Here is a 24740-nt window from a genome sequence, read left to right on the forward strand (position 1 = left end):
CATATCGTACTTAAGATTACGTTGTTTTTTTTTTTTCTCTAAAAGGTCGGGCTGTCGGGTGGGAATTCTACTCTAATTCTACTCGCTGCTCCGTGCATCATACGCTGTAAAGACTACAGAGCTCCTCCCAGAGAGTATATTGTTTTGTCGCAGTGGTGGTACAATCCCCGGAGCGCCCCAACATGGCCTGCCCTAGGAGGAGCTGATAATTAGCCATACATCAGAGTCCAGGTGCAAAGCAACTGCTGTAGGAAGGAGGGGTGGCGTACAGTGGCGTGAATGAGGATGGACGGGACGCCACGCAGGGGGCTAAACTAGGTGCAGCTGGGGCCCCTCCTGTCGATCGCTCTCTCTCTCTTTCTCTCGCTCTCCCCATTCTGGTATTCCCATTGGGGAGAAAGGGGGCCTCTTTTGTCCTGCCATGGGGTGAAAAAAAATATTCAAGAGCAGATTTTATTTCAAAGAGCAATCCTGGCGTTCTGGGTAGAGAGTGACGAGATAGACCCGAAGCATTTTTAATTCAACTTAGCGAATCTCTCTGAATTCCTCGTTCAATGTGCGCGAGAGGCAGGCCGTCGAAGTTTCCATGGAGTCTTCCTTCATGTGCGGGACATCCTGCCGTGACCCCCTCGAGACAGCCCTGCCAGTGCACGGTCACAAGCAGCCAATCGCAGAGCAACCTTGAACTCCACAATGAAATCAGACAATTGTAATTGACAAGAAAGTAGGGGGGGGGGAAACGCCCAATTTGGTGGCCGCTCATGCTGAATCAAATTACACACACACTGCCTGTCTCATTGCAGGCTAGGGGATTTTGGAATAGGGGATTAGAGCATTCGGAGGTTGGGAAACTGTCTTTTTTTCCCCTCTCGCTAGAAGGCCACTACAAAAGAATGGAGCCACTGAAAATGTACTCCGTTTGAAATGGGTCAGTTTTCCCCCATCAAGCCTCTCTGCGCCATTGCCACATGTGCACGGTGTTAGAAGATATGCTAGGGTAAGCTTGTGATTGTATTTAACTTACTATAACGATTTACCTTTGAGCCATTAGCATCTTAAATATTAGTTCTGAAAAACTTTTGACGCTCAGTTTGACTGTTACAGTAGTTTTTGCCTCGTCTGATTTATGTATTACAGCCACATTAGCGCCTGACAGTGTTTTTGTTTTGCTCTTTGTTTATGAGAACAAGTACTTTCTATAAGTGTCAGTGTAATAAGGTACTTTCTTTAATCGAAATATATTTCAAGTCCCTTTAAGTAACTCTCAGATTTGAGAAAAGGCTTAAAAAAATTAAAGCTCTTAAAAGCACCTTATTTTTAAGAACGCAAACAGCATTTGCAATCGAAAAGCTAGTGCATTTCTCAAATGGCAAATATTACCGTTATTATTGCACTTAGGTTATATTTTGGGTTAGTTGGTCGTATTTGCACGGATAGCGCATTTTGAACAAGTCACTTAGCGTTATTTCTAAATGTCGCAGTCTTTAGAAATAGCATCTTAATTTCCTTTAAATAAAAGGACACCAATACGACGGTAGTGAATAGAGGTTTTTCTTAGCTTTTTTTTTTTCTGGTTCTTCAAATCCCTAGCACTGATCAGGGACAGGAATGTATGATTGTGCATTTCGGTCATTTATATATATATTTATATATAAAAACCAAAAGAATTTTGAAAAAGGAATTGATTATGCAAACCGTAATAGCTCGAATTTCAGAATCTGATTCAGAACATTTGTCTGGCTATAAACCACATTTTGTTCTCCTGCCTCTTTTAAGGTCACCAGGTCAGTGGACGCAGGAAACAGCAATAACTATCTTAATACTTAATAAAACAAGATATCAGTTCATCTTTGTCTAAAAATGCACTGTTACAGAAATGCTTTGCAGCGGTTGATAACCCTAAGAATCGTTTAAAGCCATGCACATTGTATTTACACAATTAAAGCCCTTTTTGAGAGCAAAACAAAAGCAGTAACGACTTTCCCAATTTGAAAATGCAGCGCTTCAAAAGTTTAGTTTCTTAATCAAATGTCGCAACTTCAGAGTGATGATATTGTTCAAAGAATGTAACCTGAGTCAATAGAGAAGGTGCTGTTTAAGTATTCAGAGCGAGATTTTATTCAATACAGGCTTTGAAAGGGAGACATTTTAACTGTTAAAGACTTTATACAGCCAATCACAGCAAAACCTTTTTTAAGTATTATTTATTTGATAGGAATAAGACTATATTTATTGACATTTAGGGAGATATATAATAAAGACTGACTACCATAGGCATATCATTGAATATATTTCACTATATAAGCAATTGTAATAGTCTTTAACTTGCTAGTTTGTAATATTACGTAAGGCATCATCATCCCAATAGAAATTAAATAAGTAAAAATAAAGTGTGAAGGTAATGATGCCCCAAAATCTGAAAGCTCTTCAGAAAATACATAACCAAAAATTAGGGTTATCACAATCAATTAATTAATATATAGTTTAGTTTGTAGCATTTGCGATGCCTATACTGAATGCATACAGTTATGACAATATAAACATTTCTACACACCCTATTGACAGGATATACTGCATGTAAGAGCAGCTCATAAGAAATAAAAAACATATTTAAAATGCATATCAAAACGGTCTAATCATCTTCATTCCATTAATTTCAACTGGCAAATTCCGTCATGATTTCAGAATGACAAGGGCACTACTGTTATGCCTAATCCAAAATAATAACTGCTCATGCAAATTGCCAATTTTGATCGAGAGGGGGGAGTGGTCACAACGTGCGACAACAGATTCACGAGGAAAAGTGGTCCGGTTTAGGGTCTAACAGGTTTAACAAGAATGTGTTGTCTAACGTGAAGCTTAACATTAACAACCACTGTGAATCGTTTCCGCTTCTGCTTTTTTCTCTCTCAGTAATTACGTGGTGTTGTTAAATAGTTGCAATTCAACAGCTTCTCTCGCTTCTTTTTGGTTGTGCATGCTGGAAAATTATTTTACAGAGCATTATTTAACTTTGAACAGCCTGTGTAGATAAAATATAACAGAGCCACTTGTACTACAGAGAACTTTAGTGAGGACTACAGCTGGTGTTTAAATGTAATGCTGTACAATGATACCAGTTTATTTTTCCAAACCTATTTCTCTTACCCAACATAAAGTATCTAATGCACAAATAGCCCAATTTGTACATTTTTTTTTTTTTTTTTTTTTGCTCATGTTTACACACCCCTAGCAGAATGTGTTTAGGTGCATTGTATTTTTTCTTTAGTTACTGCCCTGATGCCATATCCACAATTATTTACACTAATAATTCCCTTCAGAATTCACATACTCGAGCATCAATGATTGTTTGCAGCCTTTTGTGAAAGCTGCACGAGTCCCTCAATTGTCCCGAGTGTCAAAGCCGGAGATCAAGATCGTATAGCCGCTGTGGGGAAGAGCTCAAATGTGCAGAGCATGCTGGGAAACCAAAGAACTTGGGGGATGTTTGTCAAGAACAGTGCGCTCAGGACAAAGCAGAGACTCAAAACTATCGCTTAAGATTACAAACAGTCATTGATGCTATAGATGATTTTAAACAAAGGCATGTGAGCAATGTTTGAACAATTTTTGTCTTGTGGAATTTCTTAAATATCTGCATTAGGGATGTGCTAAAAATAAAATGCAATTTAAAAATTCTTCAAGGGGTTTGCAAATTTATGAGCTGAACTGTACCCTTACTGCATTCCCATAGTGGATATATTTGCATTTTTAGATTTGTTCATATTTTCTATACGCCCGACTAGGCGAACAATAGCCTATATATATATGTTCTTACATAGCAGATAGCGAAGCTGCATGCATTTATCTGTGAACACTGCAGCGTCCGTTCCATAGAATCACCAGAGAACATATACATGATGCACTTAAGCAATTATAATGCCTTTCAGTATAGTACAAAAGGGCAAATATTGTATTTGAATGTAAAAATGGCCACCCAACCAATGTCTAATTTTGCCTTTTGTTTCTTTATCAAAAGTGAGCTTTAAGTTTAAAATTCATGGCTAGAGAAATACCACCATATCTGTTTAGGTTCTTCCTCACAGCATTTATACAAAGCAACTTAAAAGGGAAAAAAAATGTCTTATAGCTCTTTCGTAAGATTCTATTTTGCTAACATGCATTATTATTTCATAGAGGAAGAGGTCAGTATCTGGATGTTATTTATGAATATCTTTAATGAAGCAAACATATTTATAAGTAACTTCAAGACGTTTTGTTTTTTAATTAATAAATTAAAAAGTTAATATATTTCTAAAACGCATGAAGTTGATTTCTACTAAAATGATTAAAACTATAGAATTTTTATTTATGAAAGTTAGAAAAATCCTTCACACTTCTGACAGCATAAAACGAGTGGGGTGGGGTTTCAAAGGCTTATATTTTAAAACGTCAGATACGTGCCGTTTTAACGTGTGCATTAACAATGGGATAGCGGCAGAAATATTTTATAGCATTCGGGGGAATTTTAGTCACTTCAACTTTGTGCCTCAATACCGCGTTTTTGCATACTAGAAGCACTCAGAAGTGTTGTGTACCTGTCCTTGAACACCTCATAGCTGAGTGAATAAAGGGTCCCTTCCTTTTTTTTATTAAATTGCTTTGTTTTTAAATGCAATTGTTATGAAGCGATAACAGGCTGAAGTATAACAGGGTGAAACAGAAAAATGATTGTGCATAGTAATACAAGCAAAATTCAACTACATGTAATGACGTTCCGATTTCCAATCGTTTAAAAAATATGCATGACAAAACTTTTTAAAAAAGACAAAAAAAAAAACTAAATCACACTTTTTTTCAGCAAATCAGACATTCCGTTATCATGTTTGTTTCCAGATATGTGAACGGAATGCAGTTTCGAGCACACTCACAGTAATACCGTTATTTGCATGTAACTTGTATCATCTCTTAACTGGCAACCTGTTTTGTCACATACAAATGAGGCTTATGTACAAACTACACTCAAGGGCTGATGATTGCAGTTCATTATTACCGAGAGTGTCTCACACACGTCAAAGCGGTGAACTATTGTTTACAAGATTACACGGAGAAGCATAGTCTCTCAATACTTACTTCATGGTGAACGCGCATCTCGACTTTGTTTTGGCTCTGTGGTGGCAATGATAGTTGTGTAGTGGTTTCAATTTCAGTCAGACAGGAACATGGGGGGCGGGGGGGTTAGGATGGTCATTGATGTGACCTCGCTTGGGATGAGTTACTCCAGTCCGACAGTCTGTATTTGGTAGCTTCCAGCACAGTAGAAGTGTTTCATACAGCTCTCATAGTGGTATTAGTGCATTAGTTTGGTCAAGCATCTCCTGGTACTAGTGTTCAATTTATTGTTGATAAACGAGGGGTTTGCCATATCATAGACGAGGCTAGCCGACACTCCACGAGTCGTTTTAATTTCATAATTCAGTATCGTGTCTACACGGGGCACGCAAACTGCAGGTTTTTTCCTTAGAACATGTTCTTTGTGACCTTCATTTTTGATATTTGATCAATGTATCTATGCCATACTAGTTTTGATTCTTTGGTTACTTTCAAGAAATTGTATTGTAAATGTTTCTAATAAAACAAACTGAATAATCGGTCACTGCTACCCTGAATTCTGTTGGTCTCACACCTGATGATTTGAAACAAAACTGATTTTATTCATAAATGTCATTAACGTATACAGAAGAATCACCAAATATTTCAAAAACAGAAGTGTTCGTGGGTTCCCACATTCATGGAAATATATGGAAGTATCAGGGAATTTTAAAATTGCCTGGAAAAGTCATGGAAATTAATAACATTTCAAAAAAGCTCATAAATATTTCATCAACTAGAAATTGCTTGTTGGGAGTGCAATCTCTCTATACCATGATTTCACTTATCCAGTATTCAAGAACGACTGGAAAGGTCATATGGAAGTCACTGGTTAGAAGATGTGGGAACCCTGAAAAAAAAAACACACACAAGCTTCCGAGTGTCTATGTAAACCCAAGTAAAAAAAAAAAAAAGACCAACAGCTGATAAACATCCATGTTCATTGAAAATGTATAAATGTATTTGCCGTATTCAGAGCCTTTGTTCGGGAGTCCCACTGGGAAAAGAACAGGCACGATGACAAAATCTTCCCAAAGCAGTAATTATCAACGTCTCCGGCTAAACGGCTGATATTCAGCATAACAGATTGATGGCATTAGCATTAATCTTTCAGGCAAGGCATTTAAGGAAGCACCTTGTGTCGGGTATTTGAACAAATTACAACACTACTATAAAAAAAGCCAAAAGCACGACCCCGACAGGCCCATCCTGAGGCGAGGAGAATATAAACGCCACAGCAAACGTACGCAAAGATAAAACCACACCAAAAGCGTAGAAGACAGAAAAGCTGGGACAGTGAGTGAGATCTCAAGAGACCTGCTGCTCTTCGGGTTACATGTAGCAGATAACAAGGGTGGCCAGAGAGGAATTCGCTTCCAGTAAGAAAAACTCAGCAATACATCACAAGCCATCAGTTCCTCTGCCTTGCAATATAATATGGTCAATGTACCCAGTGATAGAAGCTCCTCTCAGAGAACCGAATCCCACCTGCCACTCGTTTTCCAAGCAGAAAAAAAAAAGAGACTATTAGTCAAAGACAACACCCAGAAGCCAGCTTAAAGCAAAAATAATCATGCAAGTGTGCACTGAGCCACAGAAAGTACAACAAAAAGATATAAAGCGTCTGACCCGCATCTGTACTTTGAGTAGGGATGGGAATCGTAGGCATTTAAAGGAGTGGTTCACACAAAATCAAAAATCTTATCATAATTTGAGAACATTTTTAATTTATAGATGAACTCTTCCTTATGATTCTGGTTCTTTTTTTAAATGTTTGGAAAATTTATATTACATTCTTTACCCTCATAACAAATCTGTTGTGAAATTATGAAAATTTCATCAGAACAGTAATACAATTTATTATAATATCTTATATTTTTTTGGCGGGGGCTTCACATTAGAAATATACCACAAAAAGTGAGTTTCCAAACTTTTTTTAAAGCGGGAAACAAAAATCAAAGTTTACTGCTGATTTGAATGCACAGCTGACAAGAAATAAGATGCATAATGATCGCAATGCCATAGGACAAGTTTAATGCAGCTCTGATGCGTATATTGTATATTTTATGCATATTTTATTAAGGAGATGCAACAGAATGCATACATAAAAAAATTGATAACAGACATATAATTTGGTAAGTTTTGTTTTTTAAAAACCAGATAACAATTCCCAACCCTGAATCTGAATAGACGACACTCTTATCCTCAAACACCACAGCACGTACATCTGTCTATTAGCTTAACCTAAGTACTCTGATCCACAGAAAACACTCCCAGCACTTGTACAAATGAGTGCCATGACTAGAAGGAGAAACCCTTGAGAAATTCTGATCAATAATCTAGTGATAGAAAAAAAAATACATTCACAGAAGCATGACAAAAGAAAGCAAAAATACCACAGTAAAACAAGATCATATTTGCATTCAATAAATACAAAAGAGCCGTTACAGCGGCGCCCGTGTAAGAATTGACCGAACAGGCGCTATGATGACTGGTGTGAATTTGATGCATGAAAAAGTTGTCAGACTACATCTGCGGTGGCACACTAAAGGAAAAAATATATAATTTCACTAGTGAATCCCTATTGTTTGTAAGTGACAAAAAGAGCGGGAAAAAAAAGATGAGCAGCCACGTCTGAGCGCCCCAGCTACCTGCTCATTCCTAATTAGTCTGAAACAAGAAGCATGGCCTCTTAGTTCTGAGAAAATGCTTGATCCATTGAATTTCAACATCTCTTATTGTCCAATTTTGAAGATTATTACTCACTGATTCTGGGCATAACCAAGTAAGTCCGTTACATACATTAACCACACCACGCGCAGGGAATACAACGCAGTCGGACGGTCACGGTCAACCTCGCAGCCCAGCCCAACAAAAGTTGCCGATTTTCCCCGGATCCCATGGCGGCGCTGTAGCAGCTCAGTTATTCTGACAGCAGGCGCCCTGCTTGCCAGAATTCTGTGTAGGCTGTACAGTAATGGGAACCACTTTGGAGCTGGGGGAGAAGCTGTCTTCACCACGCCCCGACATCTGCCTCTGGGACACGATACGGTAGATTTCTGTGTGAGAGAGAGTCGTAACGCCGTTACGGAGAGTTACCTGTTAAAAGTGATCTAACAAAGTATGTTATTGACAGTGGAACAAATTCAGCTGCGGTTCATTGTGACACATAGAAATGAACAATTTAACTGTGAAACACTGTGTGGTTGAATAGAGGTACTTCCCAGGCCAAAAATAAATAAATAAAAATAAACAAAAGAAAAACTGCACAAAAGCAAACCAGTATTTCTGTGAGGTCAAACTTTAAAACTCAAAACACAGTTTCACTCATTCACAGTGATAGCTGAGTATTTCTGTGGCTTGGAGTTTGCTGCCATCTAGAGGCGGTCATTAATAACAGACAAGCACTCTGGTTTTGGATCGCACACTACATCTGATTGAATCTTACAAAAACTGGCAAATGTCACCTTTTCACACTTTTTTTATTTAAAGAAAAATGTTTCCTGGTTTTTTTAATACAATTTTGTTTTACAAATTTTTTTTTAATACATTTCATGACCAAGCACAAATGTTTAACTAAGCAGATTTCCTCAACCCCAAATTCTCATTAATGTAATGTGACAAAATAATTATATTTTTCTAAACATAAATTACATTTTTAAAGTAGCCAATTTTATTTATTATGCTTTATTATTTTTAAATGAAAGCTTTACTGGATGATTTTCATTTCTGTACTACAACAATGAGAATTAGATTTTTTAACATAGTAATAACAATATATCTAGGTCACATTTCACCCTAAAATAATAATAATAATAATATTAATAATAATAATAATAAATGTCATTTGAAAATGCCCCCCAAATTCTCATAATGGCAAAGCATCTAAATGTTTCACTTCTGAGTGTTTTTAATGCTCATTATTCATAAATTAAAAGGCAGCACAAAAAAAAATATGCATAAACTGCTTCTATTTAAGTACTACTTTTCTCATTACAGTAACGAGAATGTTCTGTGACAGCTTTAATGAGATTCACGCTTTTAGATGATTTGCTCAGGACTGACCTGTAAGAATGGTCTGAAAGGCAAGTTCAACATTAGAAGAGTCCAGCGCTGAGGTCTCCAGGAAAGAAAGTCCATGCTTCTCTGTAAAACACACACACACACACACACACACACTTCAACAGAGCACTTCACATCTCCTAAACACACACAAATACATATCTTTTTTTTTTGTTTACCTTATATCTTGCTTCTCAAATACATTATCAAAGAAAAATGGTATAAATATCCAGACAGAACATATACCACTAGCAAACCCTAATTCTGAGATAAACAAGTAGCATGCAACATATTATTACTATATAACAATTATTACTAACATTCAGTACTTGAGATAACTGAGAAATGTTAATAGGTTAAGAGCATGGCACTAGCAAAACCAATGTCATGGGTTCAAATCAATTAGCATTTGAAAATATATGAAGTAAATATAACAACACCGGTGTCTTCAGTGTCACATGATCCTTCAGAAATCATTCTAATATACCGTTTTGCTCAAGAAACATTTCTTCTTTGTTGTGCGGCTTCATATTTTTGTGGAAACTGATTTTTTTACAGGATAGAAATTTTAAAAGAACAGCTAGAATTTATTTGAAAATAATCTTGTGTATTTACTGTCACACTTTTGTCGTTACGGTCAAAAACTCTTACTGACCCCAACCTATTGAACAGTAGTGTACAAGTCTCTGTCCCTATGTGACATATCAGGTCTTTTATACATTGAAATGTTTAACTGAAGGCAACCATTCATTACTATGCATCTTGGGTGTAGTTTTATTCTAACTGTATTTAGGTGTAACGTAATCAATTATACATTTGTTTTGCCAGAAAATGACTCAACTGAAACTCTTAATAATGAGTAGCATGAGAATTACAGTTTAAACTATCTTCCCCAGCACTAACCTGCAAACGCCTTGGCTTCATCCATAGGAACAGCCCTCAGATGGCGCAAGTCGCTTTTGTTCCCTACTAACATGATGACAATATTGCTGTCAGCATGATCCTGCAGCTCCTTCAGCCAGCGCTCAGCGTTTTCATAGGTCAGATGCTTGGCGATGTCATACACCAGCAGGGCTCCTACGGCACCTCTGTAATACCTTTGAATACACACATTTAAAAGGTTTTAAAATATACACAATTTATTCCACAACCTAAAGTGCTCAACAATAGTGTGGTTACCAAGAAGTATGTTCATGTGATTATTACTGTAATTAGAGTCTTCATCTTATCTGAATGTACATCAAGCACGAGCTCATTCAACTGCCCATTAGTACTTGGGAGTCTATGGCATCCCATTATTTACTATACGATAAAAACATAAGAGTAGGTCATTTTTTACTTGAATGTGCAAGGCTTCTGGCGTGAGTCGCTTATAGTTATGTTAGCTGTGCAAAAACATTCTGCTATGCTGTTCCTATTTTGCAAGGTGGTAATTGTTATCATATCATTTTAAATGGTTTTACCGTTTACTGCACTTGCACATACACAGAAAATAGCTTCTATTCTGAAAAATAAGATGGACATGGCAGGCCCTGAAAAGTCATGTATATATTTATAGCTTTTCTTTTTAACTGAAATGCCTACAAACTGAACTCTTTTGTTTAAAATCAGAGTTAATTAAAATGATTCAAGAATTTGAAATCAAGGATGCCAAATAGGACATAACATTGTATCTTTATAGATGATGAAAGTGCCACAAAAATGGGTAAAAATCATAAAGACTTGTAATAACAATGCCTTTAAATTATGCTTTTTGTCTCTATTTGTGTATACTTTTCAAATGTTATATACAATTTTTAAAGTTCAGCACACTCATTCCCACAGATTTTTATTAGGTGTGATTTCTCAGGTAATAGGGACATGTTACATGTTTGTTAATATATATATATTATATATATACGTGTGTGTGTGTGTGTGTGTGTGTGTGTGTGTGTGTGTGTGTGTGTGTGTGTGTGTGTGTACAAAAAAGGACATAAATTAGCTGGTCTTGATTGATTTTATGAAGACACTTACGCTGATGTGATGGCCCTGTATCTCTCCTGTCCAGCCGTGTCCCAGATCTGGGCTTTGACGGTCTTGCCCTCCACATGGATACTGCGTGTGGCAAACTCCACCCCGATGGTGCTCTTGCTCTCCAGGTTGAACTCATTGCGGGTGAAGCGAGAGAGCAGGTTACTCTTGCCCACACCAGAGTCGCCAATCAGAACCACTGCGGATGACAAGGACACCGGTGCATTAGATCAACTGGCTCAACTTCATGGTGCTTTTATATATATGTGTGCTATTGACCCAGGAGACACACATGACTCTATGAGAGCTCTTTCAAGCTGACTCCATTTGTGCGCGGGCTAAAACCGCCATGACTCCACCGCACAATAGCAATTAGAGTCGAATATTTCACACAGAGGGTGTGTTTCCACAAAGCTTTTAACAATGAGTGAAAAGGGCAAGACCAATGAGCAACTCCCTTCTTCACCCACACAGGCAGACTTGTGAAATACTGGGAACGTCTCTCCTCCGCAGATAGAGGCAGATATTATTGAGAAATTATATTTACAGTTACACTACTGTTCAGGTAGTTTGGGGCCAGTAAGAGTTTTTAAAAGAAACTAATACTTTTATTTAACACTGTTGCATTACATAGAATAAATGCTTTTCTTTTGAACTTTCTATTCATCAGTGAATCCTGGAAAAAAATGTTACCGTTTCCACAAAACTTATGAAGCAGCACGACTGTTTTCAACATTAATAATGATAATATATGTTTCTTGAGCAGCAAATCAGTGTATTATTAGAATGATTTCTGAAGGATCATGTGACACTGGAGTAATGATGCTGAAAATTCAGCTTGACATCACAGGAATAAATTACGGTTTCAAATATATTCAAATAGAAAAGAGTTATTTTAAATTGTAATCATATTTGACAATTTTGTTATTATTTTGTGCAGCCTTGGAGAGCATAAGAGACTTCTTTCAAAAACATTTAAAAATTGTCCGGACCCCAAACTTTTGAACATTAATTTATAATTTGTGCCTGAGGTTTCAGAACTTAAATGTATTTACCAACCCTCATGTCCTTCCAAACTTGTCAGTAGAACACAAAAAGTTAATCATAGGCCCAGTTTCACAGACAGGGCTTAGATTAAGCCTCAGTTCAATTAGGACATTTAAGTAGCTTTTATAAACTTACCTTAGAAAAGAAACATTACTGGTGTGCATCTTGAGACAAAACAATGGCACTGACATATTTTAAAATATGTCAGTGCAAGATGCTTTCAGGTAAAACAACTCAAACATGCATTTTAGCCCGAGACTAGTTTAAGCCTTGTCTGTGAAACCAGGGGTCAATCTTATTTTTCATATAAAGAGACTGGCAACATAAATGAAAAATGACACGCACACACTCTAATAATAAATCTTATTCTCAAATATGTATATTTAAACTATCATGTGACGTTCAGTTTGGCCTTGTGAGAACCAATCGTTTTTGCATTCAAGAATTTCAATTTTTTTCCATCTGAACGTGGAAGTCAATAAGATTTCAAAGCTTCAGCGTATGCAAGGCCTCTCAGTGAATAACAACTTGCATTTCAGTCTGTTTGTCACACAAAGTTATTGTATAACATCACAAGACCAGAATATGACATGAAGGTGATTAATGACAATTTTCATTTTACCTAAATCTAAACCAATCTTGGCTAATGCTGTCAACTTATTGACATGAAAGAATAAAATCCACGTCTCAGCTATATTTGCTCTAATGATAATGGTCTGAGTTAAACACACAGGAATGCACTTTGACAAAGACTTTGCTTGTTTTGAAACTAGTGGAAGAGCATGTTTAAAGAGCAGAGCGGCGATTGAACAGCACTGGTTGATTCATGATCAAACAGCCAAAGGTGCACGGACATCTTAAACACACATGGAGGTCGAGGGCAGAACTATGATTAATGGAAGTGTCGAATCCAAGGACATAATCACCACAGAAGTTAAAGGTCAATATCATTACTATTTGGATTATTCAATTACTGTATGGAAAAATTCTTAAACAAGACAAATGGATGGCCTAATCTTCCAGATAGTTTTCCCTGTATTAGGAATCAAATGGGTGAGATAACATGAGTTTTAAAAACCTCCTGAATGCAAACCCATCCTGAGAAAGACCTGATTTATACAGGTCTTACCAGTTTAACTGTGCGTATACTGCTCACACTATTGAATGAAACCTCAAAATCAGTTTTACACACAAAAGACAAAATATTTTTTTCCTTTTTCATATGGCAAATGCATTAAATATTCAAATTGTCCGTTTCCATGTCATAAAATTAAATGTTTGATCTATATTGAATCATTACACATTAAGAGAAGCTCATCATGTGGTGTAATATATAATCAAGCAAAAAACGAAATATGTGTATGCCTTTTTAAGTATTTGCCATGAAAATCCATATTAACATGGTAGTCAAACGGGTAACTTGCTTCTCCCTGCTGTAAGATGAACATTAGCTGGTTGACCTGCCACCATGTCGTACAAACCAGACATACCTTAAGCTGGTATGACCAGGTGTTTTTTTGCTAGTCCAAGGTGGTCTACCAGCCATTGACCTACTTGGACCAGCTTGAAACAGTTGACAAAGTTGCAAACCACATGTTGAATATGCTAAACTGGGTTTTAGAACAGAAAAAAGCAGACTTCCTATAACAAAATAGAGACATGCAGCATATGAAAAAGACATGCAGGAGGCTGGAGCTCATCTGAAAGTCAGCTGTTCTGGAAGAGTAGTAACGTGGGAGCCTACTCACCTTTAAAGAGATAGTCATACTCGTCCTCTCTACCCGTCATGACTTTAATCTTCTTACCGGCTTAATAAGAACTCCGTGTTTTCAAATATTAAGACGTTATGCTCTTCTGGAGAACCACAATGTGCTCTTATATTAATTACAAGGCCAAAAAAACTTTGTTTATGAGACGCATCAGCTGATCACGAGCACTTCATTACGCGCGCACTTCATACGTTACAAACAGTCAGAATCAAAAACAAAATAATATCATATATCTCCTTTTGTCGACAGTTATATATAATGTAATCGTCAAGCAAAACAGATCCCTGATTAGTCTAAATTACACTTTGATACGATGTTGCTGTGCTACGTCAACCAAGTTTCGCCCTGCTGTCTCATCTTAAGGCACACACTTACGTCATCATGCTGAGATGTAGCCCCGCCTTTCGGGTGATCTGATTGGCCAGAAACGCTTTCTATCACACGAGTGTGTCTCTGTCACCCAATGAAATCTTTGACGGGGCTTCCGCACAGGTGTGTAACGTCACAGGTGTGTCTTTTATAGTTGTCAGGAAAACACAACGTATGATAAATTCAAATACAATAAATACACATCTTTAAATAAAAACATACGGTATGATAAAACACAAGGTAGCCTGTCGATACAGTAGAAAAATGGCTTAAAAGAAAGAGCTACAGGTGTGTGTAAGATGAGTTCTTCCACATTCCACAGCGTGACTTCACTCATGCTTTACAGAGGATGATTGGGCCTGAAAATGCCACGTAGGAGGCAATGAGGAGGCAGGGCTGCGCCATTCAGTGACTGAACAGAGAATGCCCTTTCATTTCCGATTCATTTATGAAATTGTTTAGCTTGTGCATGATGCAGGTGTTAGTATAGGAAATAAATAGAAACATTTGCTAATTTAGTTGTTATAGAACAAAATGTAAAATTATTCAAAGAGGCCCTATCTTACCCGCGGTAGGCTACCCCCGGCTAAACCTTTATAGAAGGTATAAATTACTTTTGATACAATTCTTATTAATATTTATATATTTTAAAGTGTCATTAATGTAAAATACTAAATAAACTTCTATTTAAAAATTTATTTTGACAATTTAATTGAATAATTGAACAACCAATGACAGACAAATCATAATCCAAGTAAAAGAGATTCATTTGAAAGATAAAATGATTCTGTGACTTATAGCTAGGCATATGAATATTTACACATTTAATTTCCCATATTGTAAATTAAGATGTCATAATAGCAACACTGAATGACAACTGAATGATTTCACTCAACTAACCTATATGTTTTAATGAAAGCGAAGATGACTGAAATGTACATATAATTCATGGAATACCGAATAATAACCCCATTAATTGCAATAATTATTACATTTATAAATAAAAACACTAGTCACAACATGCCACTTGGGACCTTCTGGGGCAATTCATAATACAGTGTCATAGATCACTATTTTCCAAAGACACAAAATTAGATAAATTAATCTCAAAACTCTTTCACTTGACTTAATCTCACAAATGTTGACATCTGAGATCTTATCTATAATCAGGAGAAAAAAATTAAGGTGGGGGGAGGGGGCATCCCTATATTATATATATATATATATATATACACATACATACAGTATATATGTATATATATATATAAAACTGCACTTGAAATTCATTGTAGAAAAACAATTCAGACTTCTTTTTTTTTCATAGCCCTGCTTTAATTATTATTGGAAAATTACATACTGGATATATTTTCTTTTTAGCTTCAACAACAGCAATCGATAACACCTCCAGCATCAGTGATCATATTATCATAATGTTAATGACAATATAACATCCCAAAATGTCGAGCATTCATTACAAATAATGAAGATAAAATCAGCACTTTGCTTATATACACACATTTAATATATTTTTTAATAGCACAAAATATTGATTTAGTGACATTTAGTCTTAAATAATGAAAATAAGTTTTGTTTTTTAAAATTAGGCGTTAAATTAATCAAATTAAAAACTAATCTGAAATGGAAAAATATGTTCTTTAAAGTTATTTCTCCAGCATGTATTGATATCAACAAGTCGTGTAAGATGAACTGCTTGTTGTATTCCTCATTTGTAAGTCACTTTGGATAAAAGCGTCTGCTTAATGCAAGTAAAAAAAAATAAAAAAAATTGGCTTTATATTTCTAAAATAATACAAAAAAATATCCTATACTAATATTTTTTTATTAAAACATTTTAATATGATGTAAAATTTACATGAATCCTTGTAAAACTTGACAAATATTAAAATGCCTAATATTTAGGAATACAAATATGGCTATGTCAGTCAATGAAATGGATTTCCTTTTGCTTTTTACCATACAGGTTCTTTCTTAATAATAGCTCTACTGCAGTATACAAGCAGGATTCACAACTCCATAGGATCCTTTGTGAAGTCCTTCTGAACATCCAGAATGTGGTTCTTTCACATGTTCTTGCAGCAGGCCTTCTTCTCCTGTGTGTCGTCTGCTGGAGCATTAGGTTGGGACAACGTCACGGCATTGATAGAGCCTCGGGTCACTTCTTTGCTACTCACCTTTTTATGGATTTCTGAGAAAAACAGTAATGACAACATGATTATGATAATGATAATGAAGCCAAGTGCTTGTGTACACCAGGCCTATTTCAAGCCTGGCTGCAGAGGATAAATCCAGAGGACAAGGAACACATGTAAAGTACATGTAAATACGGTCTGATGTGTTCAGAATACACAGTAGATATACCTGCAAGCACAGTGTTGAATGCTGCCTCAACATTTACTGACTCCAAAGCTGAGGTTTCCATAAACAGAAGACCATTCTTTTCTAAAATGAGAGAGAGAAAAAAATTATGATAATATATTAATAAAAATCAACTTGTGGTTGCTGGAATACATATATACACTGCCCAGTCAAAAAGAAAAAAAGGTCGCTGTTTGGATTTAAATAGGCAAATGCTTAGAGTCTATGATTGGATCATCATTTCAGTGATTATTATGTTTGGCTCTAATTGATGGAGTGTGTAGCTTTTCATTTCTTAAACAACCATGTAGGAAGACACATCATGGCAATATTCCAGGATGACAATGTCATGATTCATCAGGCTCAAATTGTGAAAGAATGGTTGACAGGAGCATGAAGAATCAGTTTCACTCATGAATCGGCTCCTCTGAGTCCAGAGCTTAAATTCATTGACAGTCTTTGGGATGTTGCTCTTGCATTGTCAATACAAGATCTTGACTAAAAACTGATGCACCTCTTAATGGAAATAACATCACAATATTTATTTCCACCAAGAGGTGCATTGTAAAATCTCCTCCAGCACATCTCAAAGACTTGCAATGAATTTAAGGTCTGGACTCAGAGGTGTCAATTCATATATACAGTATGTATAAAATTGTATTATACTATAAATATATATAAAAATAAAGCAGTCTTCAAAAATGACCTGCAAAGTCCTTTGCGTCCTCTGTTGGAACCGACCGTACTGCTGCCAGGTCCGTTTTATTGCCCACAAGCATCACTACGATATGAGCATCTGCGTGATCGTAGAGTTCCTTCAACCAGCGCTCGGCACTTTCATACGTCAAGTGCTTTGAAATGTCGTAGATTAGAAGGGCTCCAACTGCTCCTCGATAATATCTGAAGCATAGGAAGCCAGATCATATCAGGTTAGGTGACTGGATTTACTTCCTTTTCTGAATCAATAGAACACTGTCATAAAACATTACGTCATATAGAATGACAGAACTTGATTTAGAATGACAGGTGAGAAATTAATTGAATAGCAACAAGTGGTGAAATATGCTGTTACAAATAAATACACTACCTTTCAAAAGTTTCTTCTAGTTTTATTCATTATAAGACTTTTATAATGTTACAAAATATTTCTATCTCCTTTCTTTATCTAAAAAAATCATGAAAAAAATCCATCACGGTTCCTAGAAAAATACTAACCAGCACAACTGTTTTCAACATTGATAATAATCAGAAATGTTTTTTGAGCACCAAATCAGCATATCATATCAGAATGATTTCTGAAGGATCATGCGACACTGAAGACTGAAGACTGGAGTAATGATGCTGAAAATTCAGCTTTCTATATTAAAATAGAAAAAAGGTTATTTTAAATTGTTATAATGTTTTTTTTTTACTGTATTTAAAAAAAAAAAAAACATATGAGACTTGTTTAAAGAAAAAAATTCTTACCAACTAAAAATTCGAATGGTAGAGCATAAATAAATAAATATATATATATATATATGTATTATAATCAAATGAAGTGAAATGAAAAATGTTCTTTTTTTTCTTCTTTTTCATTTGAGCTCCACAGCATAACTTTTATAAAAAATAATAATAAAGTGTGTTATGTTCCACAGAAGAAAGAAAAACATGGCATGATGTTGAGTAAATGATGTCAGAATTGCCATTTTTGGTGAATTAGGGGTGTATTTGCTTGTTTAGCAGCACCATTTGTAAAGTCCTTAAATGTTGCATGCAAAACTCACGCAGAAGTGATGGCCCGGTACCGCTCCAGTCCGGCAGTGTCCCAGATCTGAGCTTTGATGGTGAGACCATTTAGCTTCACAGTTCTTGTGCTGAACTCCACTCCGATGGTCGTCCGGCTGTCATGACTAAATTCATTCTTGGTGAACCGTGACAGCAAGTTGCTCTTGCCAACACCAGATTCTCCAATAAGAACCACTGCAACAAAACATGGAGGTGCATATGAGTCACAGAGTCTACACTCTTTGAAAAAAAGATTCAGTAGGATTCTATTCATTTACTTTTTAAGAACCCTTTATGCCAAAAACAGCTCTATATAAGGTGAATTGTCTTAAATGACTGCAAAATACTTTAATATTTTACGGGTAATTTGAATTTTTTTCTAGTGATAAAGCATGTTTACGAGTTGTTTAATTCATAAAATGTAACCAAAATATAAGAATAAATTACTATATATAAAAGATAAATGCTACCAACCAAGAATTGGTGTCATGGCTATATAGTGTCCTCTTGGCATAGGGCACTCATTGCACTAAACACAAACACTGATTGGTGAACTCAGTTAACACTGCAAAACAATCATGGTGTTAATCGCAAATTTTTCATGGGTGGGTTCAATGAGTGCCTTATGGCAAGAGGACACTATATAGCATGACACCAAGTCTTGGTTGCTACTGTAGCATTTCTACACTCTTTAGCAACACTGTTTGTGTAAAATCGATGATTAGTTGCGGATTAAAGGACCAGATATTTACAGACTCGTGATGCAATTGTCCAAAATGTAATATGTGTTGTCTTGTTTGGACTTTTTTTGAATTTAAAAAATTGGGAAATTATTTGATAATAAGGAGTGATTCTGACTTTAAATTCTGATTGGATAAGCCACATTCAAAAATTTTATATTAATGTATTTGGCAGGCACTTTTATCCAAAGTGACTTGCATTGAACTCAAGATTATTAATGAATGCATTGTCTTGGAATCAGACTCATGACCTTGGCATTGCAAGTGCCATACTCTACTGTTTAAGCTACAGAAATGCCAGGAAACCATAGAAAGCCATTGTAAAATACAGATAAATGCACACAGAAACACACTGAAAGAAAACAAATGGAATTGGCGCATGGTATTTTCCTGCCAGGACATTGTTCATTAAGTTTACATTTCCTTTAACCTTAAAGAACAATGCAATGTGCAATTGAAAATTCCTTAACACAATTTATTGGGCCCTATTTTTACTTATCTTAGAGTGAAATGTCATGGATTGAAGTCCCAGAAAACACACAAATTGATAAGTTGCTTTGGATAAAAGCTTCTGCCAAATGCATAAATGCATCTCTATCCAGTGAGAAATGATAACACCACTTCTCCCTAATGTCATAAATTTATTTCAGCCATTTACAGAGTGAGAAAATAAAGCAGGGGTTATTTATCTTTACAATGTTCCACCATTTTACTCCAAGTAAGTCATGTTTCAATGTAATTATCATTCTTTTAAAGTGCAACATTAAAGGTAGGGTAGGCGATTTGTTGAGAGGCTAGCAATAGCGAGCTAGCTTTGAAAGCATAAGATCACACCCTCTCCTTTCAGAGCATCTCCAAAGCCAAGCCTCCTTCCAAACACATGAACGTGTACGGCAGGGAGCGAACAAAGGCGTCAAGAGAGACTGCGTTAAACTACCTCATGTCTAAAACACATAACATTACAATAATAATGAACATAAACAACTTAAAAAGCACTGACCTGTAGCACCTGACTGCTGCAGATTCATTTCGGCGTTGATAGTGTTGCCAATGAAACGCATAAATTCGAGTAACGAACCGCTCCGAGTATAACGTCACAGGTTTCCATCTCTTCCAAATTACGGTAGTTATGGCGTGAACGCAGCATAAGCTTGTTGTTTTGGTTCAGGAAGAATTGTTAAAGGCGGCTGCTGTTTCGTCGTCTGTTTAACTTATGAAACGTTTAGATGACGTGTGATGTCTGTGCGAGCAGGTGTGCGGAGATATATAAATACTTACGTTGACAGGCAGGTAAGATATCGTATCATTGCACCGAATTACCGAATTCAATGATTGGACGAACATTTTATGGTCCTACATCTTCTACAGACGAGATTTCTTTACATATAAATATATTTAGACCACTTAACTTAGGGTGTGAAGAGACTTTCATCCAGCATTACAAAAAATGCTTCTGGAACAAATCACCTACCCTGCCTTTAATGTCTTATCTTATGCAATCACACATCGGCATCCTGATGAGGAAATCGTCCAGGCTTGTTGTTCGTTAAAACTTGCGACAGAAGTAGATCTAATCCTTGCATTATTTTGCCAGAACAAACCCACACTGGATGAACAGTGTGCCAGTCCCAGTCTAACACTTCACTTTATGAAAACACTGGTAATTGTAGGTGCAAACAAGAGTGACTCAAATGAGTCAGAAGTAAAGTCAACACTCCACCCATGTAGGACAATTATGACATTAATTTATCATGTTATGTCAGGAAATGGGTCAATTATTGACATGAAAATGAAAAAGTGTTAGAAAACGAGAAATACACAAGGTTTAAGCATATTATAGTAGCCTACGTATTAGTTAACTCATGCACAACTATCTGTGTGTATTGAAAGTAATATTTTCATGTCATTTTTGATTAAACCAACAGGACAGGTGATAAACATACTAAAGCTGGCCCTTAAAATGAACACGATTTTGCTTCTTTTAAATTGTTTCCTTTAAGTACATCGTGTTCTTGCTGTTTCAATTTAACCCGAAATGAAACCAACACACAATGCAGGTCATTTTAAGTAGTTGCTGTGGTTTGGTGTCATTTGTGCAGATCACGGTTTCACAATGGGCTTCTTCTTCAACAGGTACAACTATTTCCCCTCCTATATTGAGTAACAGACCTCAGTAATCTTGTGTAAGCAAACCCTTGTTGTCATGGAAATCAGATTTCAACCAACCTATAGGACAGCATTTGTTTCGTGGTAAACCAACCCTCAGAGCTTTACTTAAAGGAGAAATTCAATTTTAGGTATTTCTAACCAATTATAAAACTTTTTTTTTGTATAATATAACGACGTGCAAAGTAAGTGACATTCTCTACAAGTACTGCAAAAACAGTGGGATGAATGTATACTGAAACTAATTAAACTTCAGCTGAAAGACAGTTTAAGTTTACATTAGATTCTGATTATCATGCACTGCCACCGTAACTATACAGAAGTGTCAAATCTTACCTTTGAAAACAAAGTTGTAGGCCTCATCAGACCCCATATTGCCACTCTTGTAAGCAGATCTATCTCCACTAATCTAGATTAATGCTGCATGAGTCAAAATCCCAAGGAGAATCAAGAATGATAGTTTACCCGCTCTGTGATTCAGATGCAGACCTAAAAGAGCAGAAAAACAGCACTAAATATAAATGAAACCCCACTGTTTATGGTGGCCAGTTCACTTGTTTGTACAAGGAACTAGCTCTGTTATTTAGCAGTTCCGCTATGAGATGTGCCGTACCTGGGGAAGGTGGGCGTGGCTTTAGTTGCGCTCAAGTCAGGTCAAACAGGTAAGGCGAGAACAGGTGCAGTCACATGAAACTGGGTGCAATAGTGCACCTGCTCAGCCAATGAAAAGACGACATACACACCATCCACAACCAATCGATTTCTTTTAAGCAGTCTCTCCCAAGATCAGGAAGACATTTGCCATGGAAGAGCCCCTCCCGTGGTACATATTTTGATTTACATTGTCATTGCTTGAAACAAACTGATTTAACAATGATTTTTTATCTTTAGACACATTGCAACATACAATGTGCAGAGGAATAAAATACATATAAAACATTCCTGATTCTGTAAGTTTTTGTATCAATTAATATTATTTCAGACATAAAAAAGTGCTTTAAATAAGGCAAAACAACAACATGTAACAAAAAATGTATTTATTTTTTATTGTTGACACATGCAACACTATGGAAGCTTGTTTTAGCCACAGAATAAAAAAGGTAATTGCGACTTTATATCTTACAATTCAGACTTTATAAATCGCAGTTGTGATTTATTTGGAGAAATTCAGAGAGGAATTTTTTTTTAGAAAAATGCCTTTACTTTTTTCCCCTTTGCAATTGTGAGTTTTTCTCTCACAATTCTGACTTTCTTCTTAAAATTGAGTTATTAACTCGCAATTGCGTGATATAAATCTGCAATTCTGAGAAAAAAAGTCAGAAAAAAAACAAAAAACAAAATCGCAATTACCTTAATTATGTTTTTATTCTGTGGCAGAAGCAAGTTTCCATAAGACACAGCCTGATCACTGACTGTTAAAAGTCCAGAGACATAAATAAAAAAACAAAAAGGAAAATAAAAAAGAGAAATGCAGTTCAAATGTATTAATTCATGTTTATGCAAATACTTATTTTGTGTTTAACCGCCACATAATTTGATACAGCAATCAACTTGAGTATGGAAATAAATAAAGCCATAGATATTATTGTATAAAGGCCAAGATCTTGTACTCAAATCCACACATCAAAAGTACATCCTACGACGCTGCCACTTGTGTTAGTGGTTCCTCAAGGTACTGCACTAAAGCCTCAGCCTGTGAACATAAAAAAACATTTATGATTGTTTAAGAAAAAACATAAAACGTAAACTTGAGCCTTAGTAATCGAGAGTTCATGAACACCAAATCTCACCTTAGCTTTAAGCATCCCAAATCCGACTGTCTCCTTGGCATACATGCAAAGCAACAAGTTTGCAACACGTGTAATGGCCACCCTTCCCTCCTGTGATGACAGAGAAAATACAGCGCATTATAAAGAAAAGTGATGGTAGAAAAATAAACACCTAGTTCATCACATTATTTCTGGTAAGGTTTCATTTCTAAAAACAGATTATAACCCATGTATTTAGCAATGGCCTAAAGCAGCCTAAAGTGCATATCTTGTATAATGCATATGTTATTGCACATCTCAAAGATCAGCATTCACAATCATTTACTATAACCCAACTGAACAATTTCATTCCTACCATACAATCCATCAGAATGAATTTCAGTTTGTCCTCATTAAAGGCCTGGTGTCCGTTTTTGTCGTAAGCCGCCCAGATGTTGCTGGCAATAGCTGCAGTGACTCTTGCATCGGTGTCTCCATATCCAGAATACGCCAACAGGGAGCCTTCGTTGTTCAATAACCTAAAGTAAAACACACCACAAAACACTTCATGTTATATGACTTTGACTCGTAAATATACTCATATAAAGACATCAGCAACCAAAATTTGTCATCATTATTCATCATTTTTGCTCAGTGACTTTTTAAATAACTGTTGTTTGGGTGTTTTTTTGTGGATGTATGTCAGTCAGTTCTCCTTGAGTTCACAGTTAAACAAAAAACGTGTTTTTTATACATGATTTGCTTAAGTGCGTGCTTCCTCTCTCTCTCTCTCTCTCTACACACACACACACACACACACACACACACACACACACACACACACAATGTTTTAAATAAATGTAATTTGATTTAATATTTAATAATCTATTACAAAGACATTCCGATATTTTTAAGTATTACTCAAGTCTCCAATCACGTTTGGAGCTACTGCACGAATATGACATTTGTTATTGATTTAACATGCAAGACAACATTACCCAACAAAACCCAAGGACACAAAATACCTTAATTGAACATGTTTTGAATGTACATCATTGTTTCATACCAGTGTAACAGTTATCTGCCAGCTAAAGCTGCTGATATGAGCAAAGATTGAATTTCATATACTTACAGTGTGCTTTGAACGCCACTGGTGTTTGCTTGACTGAGTACTTGTGTTAATGCTTTAGGACGCAACATAATTTAAATGAAAAGAGGAAAGATACTAATAAACGTTTAAAATGTACGCGAGATTAGCAATAACTTCCAGGAGCACAACAAGAAGATCAGCTGACTTCTTCCTTCCGCGCTGATGGTTCATGGGAAATGTAGTGTCATGGTAGTGCCTAGGAACTACAAAGCCGTGGCCTAGACCAAAGATCACTTGGAGAGAGAGAGAAAAAAACACTAGAAACCTGAACAAAACACGGATGATTTGTTTACATGTTTTCGGGGCATTGAAATAAAGGAAACCGCAAAATCAGTGTTCTTTTTAAAGGTTATTTTAAGGGGATTTCTAGTCATTTTATTCTAGTCAATACTTTAAAACTTTTATT

At 36.1% G+C, this 24740-nt stretch overlaps 3 protein-coding genes across 4 annotated transcripts; all 3 read right to left on the minus strand.

The window, feature by feature from the left end:
* Window positions 1–5670: 5670 nt before the first annotated feature.
* On the minus strand, window positions 5671–14396 carry rab11al (RAB11a, member RAS oncogene family, like). Its single transcript, XM_081389705.1, has 5 exons — window positions 13998–14396; window positions 11206–11401; window positions 10096–10289; window positions 9196–9276; window positions 5671–8189 (listed from the first exon to the last, which is right to left on the minus strand). The coding sequence occupies exons 1-5, from the start codon at window positions 14035–14037 to the stop codon at window positions 8050–8052; spliced, it is 651 nt and encodes a 216-aa protein (XP_081245831.1). The 5' UTR covers window positions 14038–14396; the 3' UTR covers window positions 5671–8049.
* A 1600-nt stretch (window positions 14397–15996) lies between these two features.
* On the minus strand, window positions 15997–21994 carry rab25b (RAB25, member RAS oncogene family b). 2 transcript variants are annotated; one of them, XM_081388376.1, is made up of 5 exons: window positions 21773–21994; window positions 18530–18725; window positions 17470–17663; window positions 16767–16847; window positions 15997–16593 (listed from the first exon to the last, which is right to left on the minus strand). In XM_081388376.1, exons 1-5 carry the CDS (start codon window positions 21807–21809, stop codon window positions 16469–16471), a joined length of 633 nt encoding a protein of 210 aa, XP_081244502.1. In that variant the 5' UTR covers window positions 21810–21994; the 3' UTR covers window positions 15997–16468. The 2 variants fall into 2 exon arrangements, with proteins under 2 accessions (XP_081244502.1, XP_081244501.1); XM_081388375.1 differs by lacking the exon at window positions 21773–21994 and adding an exon at window positions 20271–20382.
* A 464-nt stretch (window positions 21995–22458) lies between these two features.
* On the minus strand, window positions 22459–24593 carry lamtor2 (late endosomal/lysosomal adaptor, MAPK and MTOR activator 2). The gene is made up of 4 exons (XM_081388361.1): window positions 24317–24593; window positions 23561–23723; window positions 23227–23316; window positions 22459–23129 (listed from the first exon to the last, which is right to left on the minus strand). Exons 1-4 carry the CDS (start codon window positions 24382–24384, stop codon window positions 23073–23075), a joined length of 378 nt encoding a protein of 125 aa, XP_081244487.1. The 5' UTR covers window positions 24385–24593; the 3' UTR covers window positions 22459–23072.
* Window positions 24594–24740: the final 147 nt, after the last annotated feature.

This window comes from Scardinius erythrophthalmus, assembly GCF_964197995.2.
Source record: "Scardinius erythrophthalmus genome assembly, chromosome: 16".
NCBI lineage: Eukaryota > Metazoa > Chordata > Actinopteri > Cypriniformes > Leuciscidae > Scardinius > Scardinius erythrophthalmus.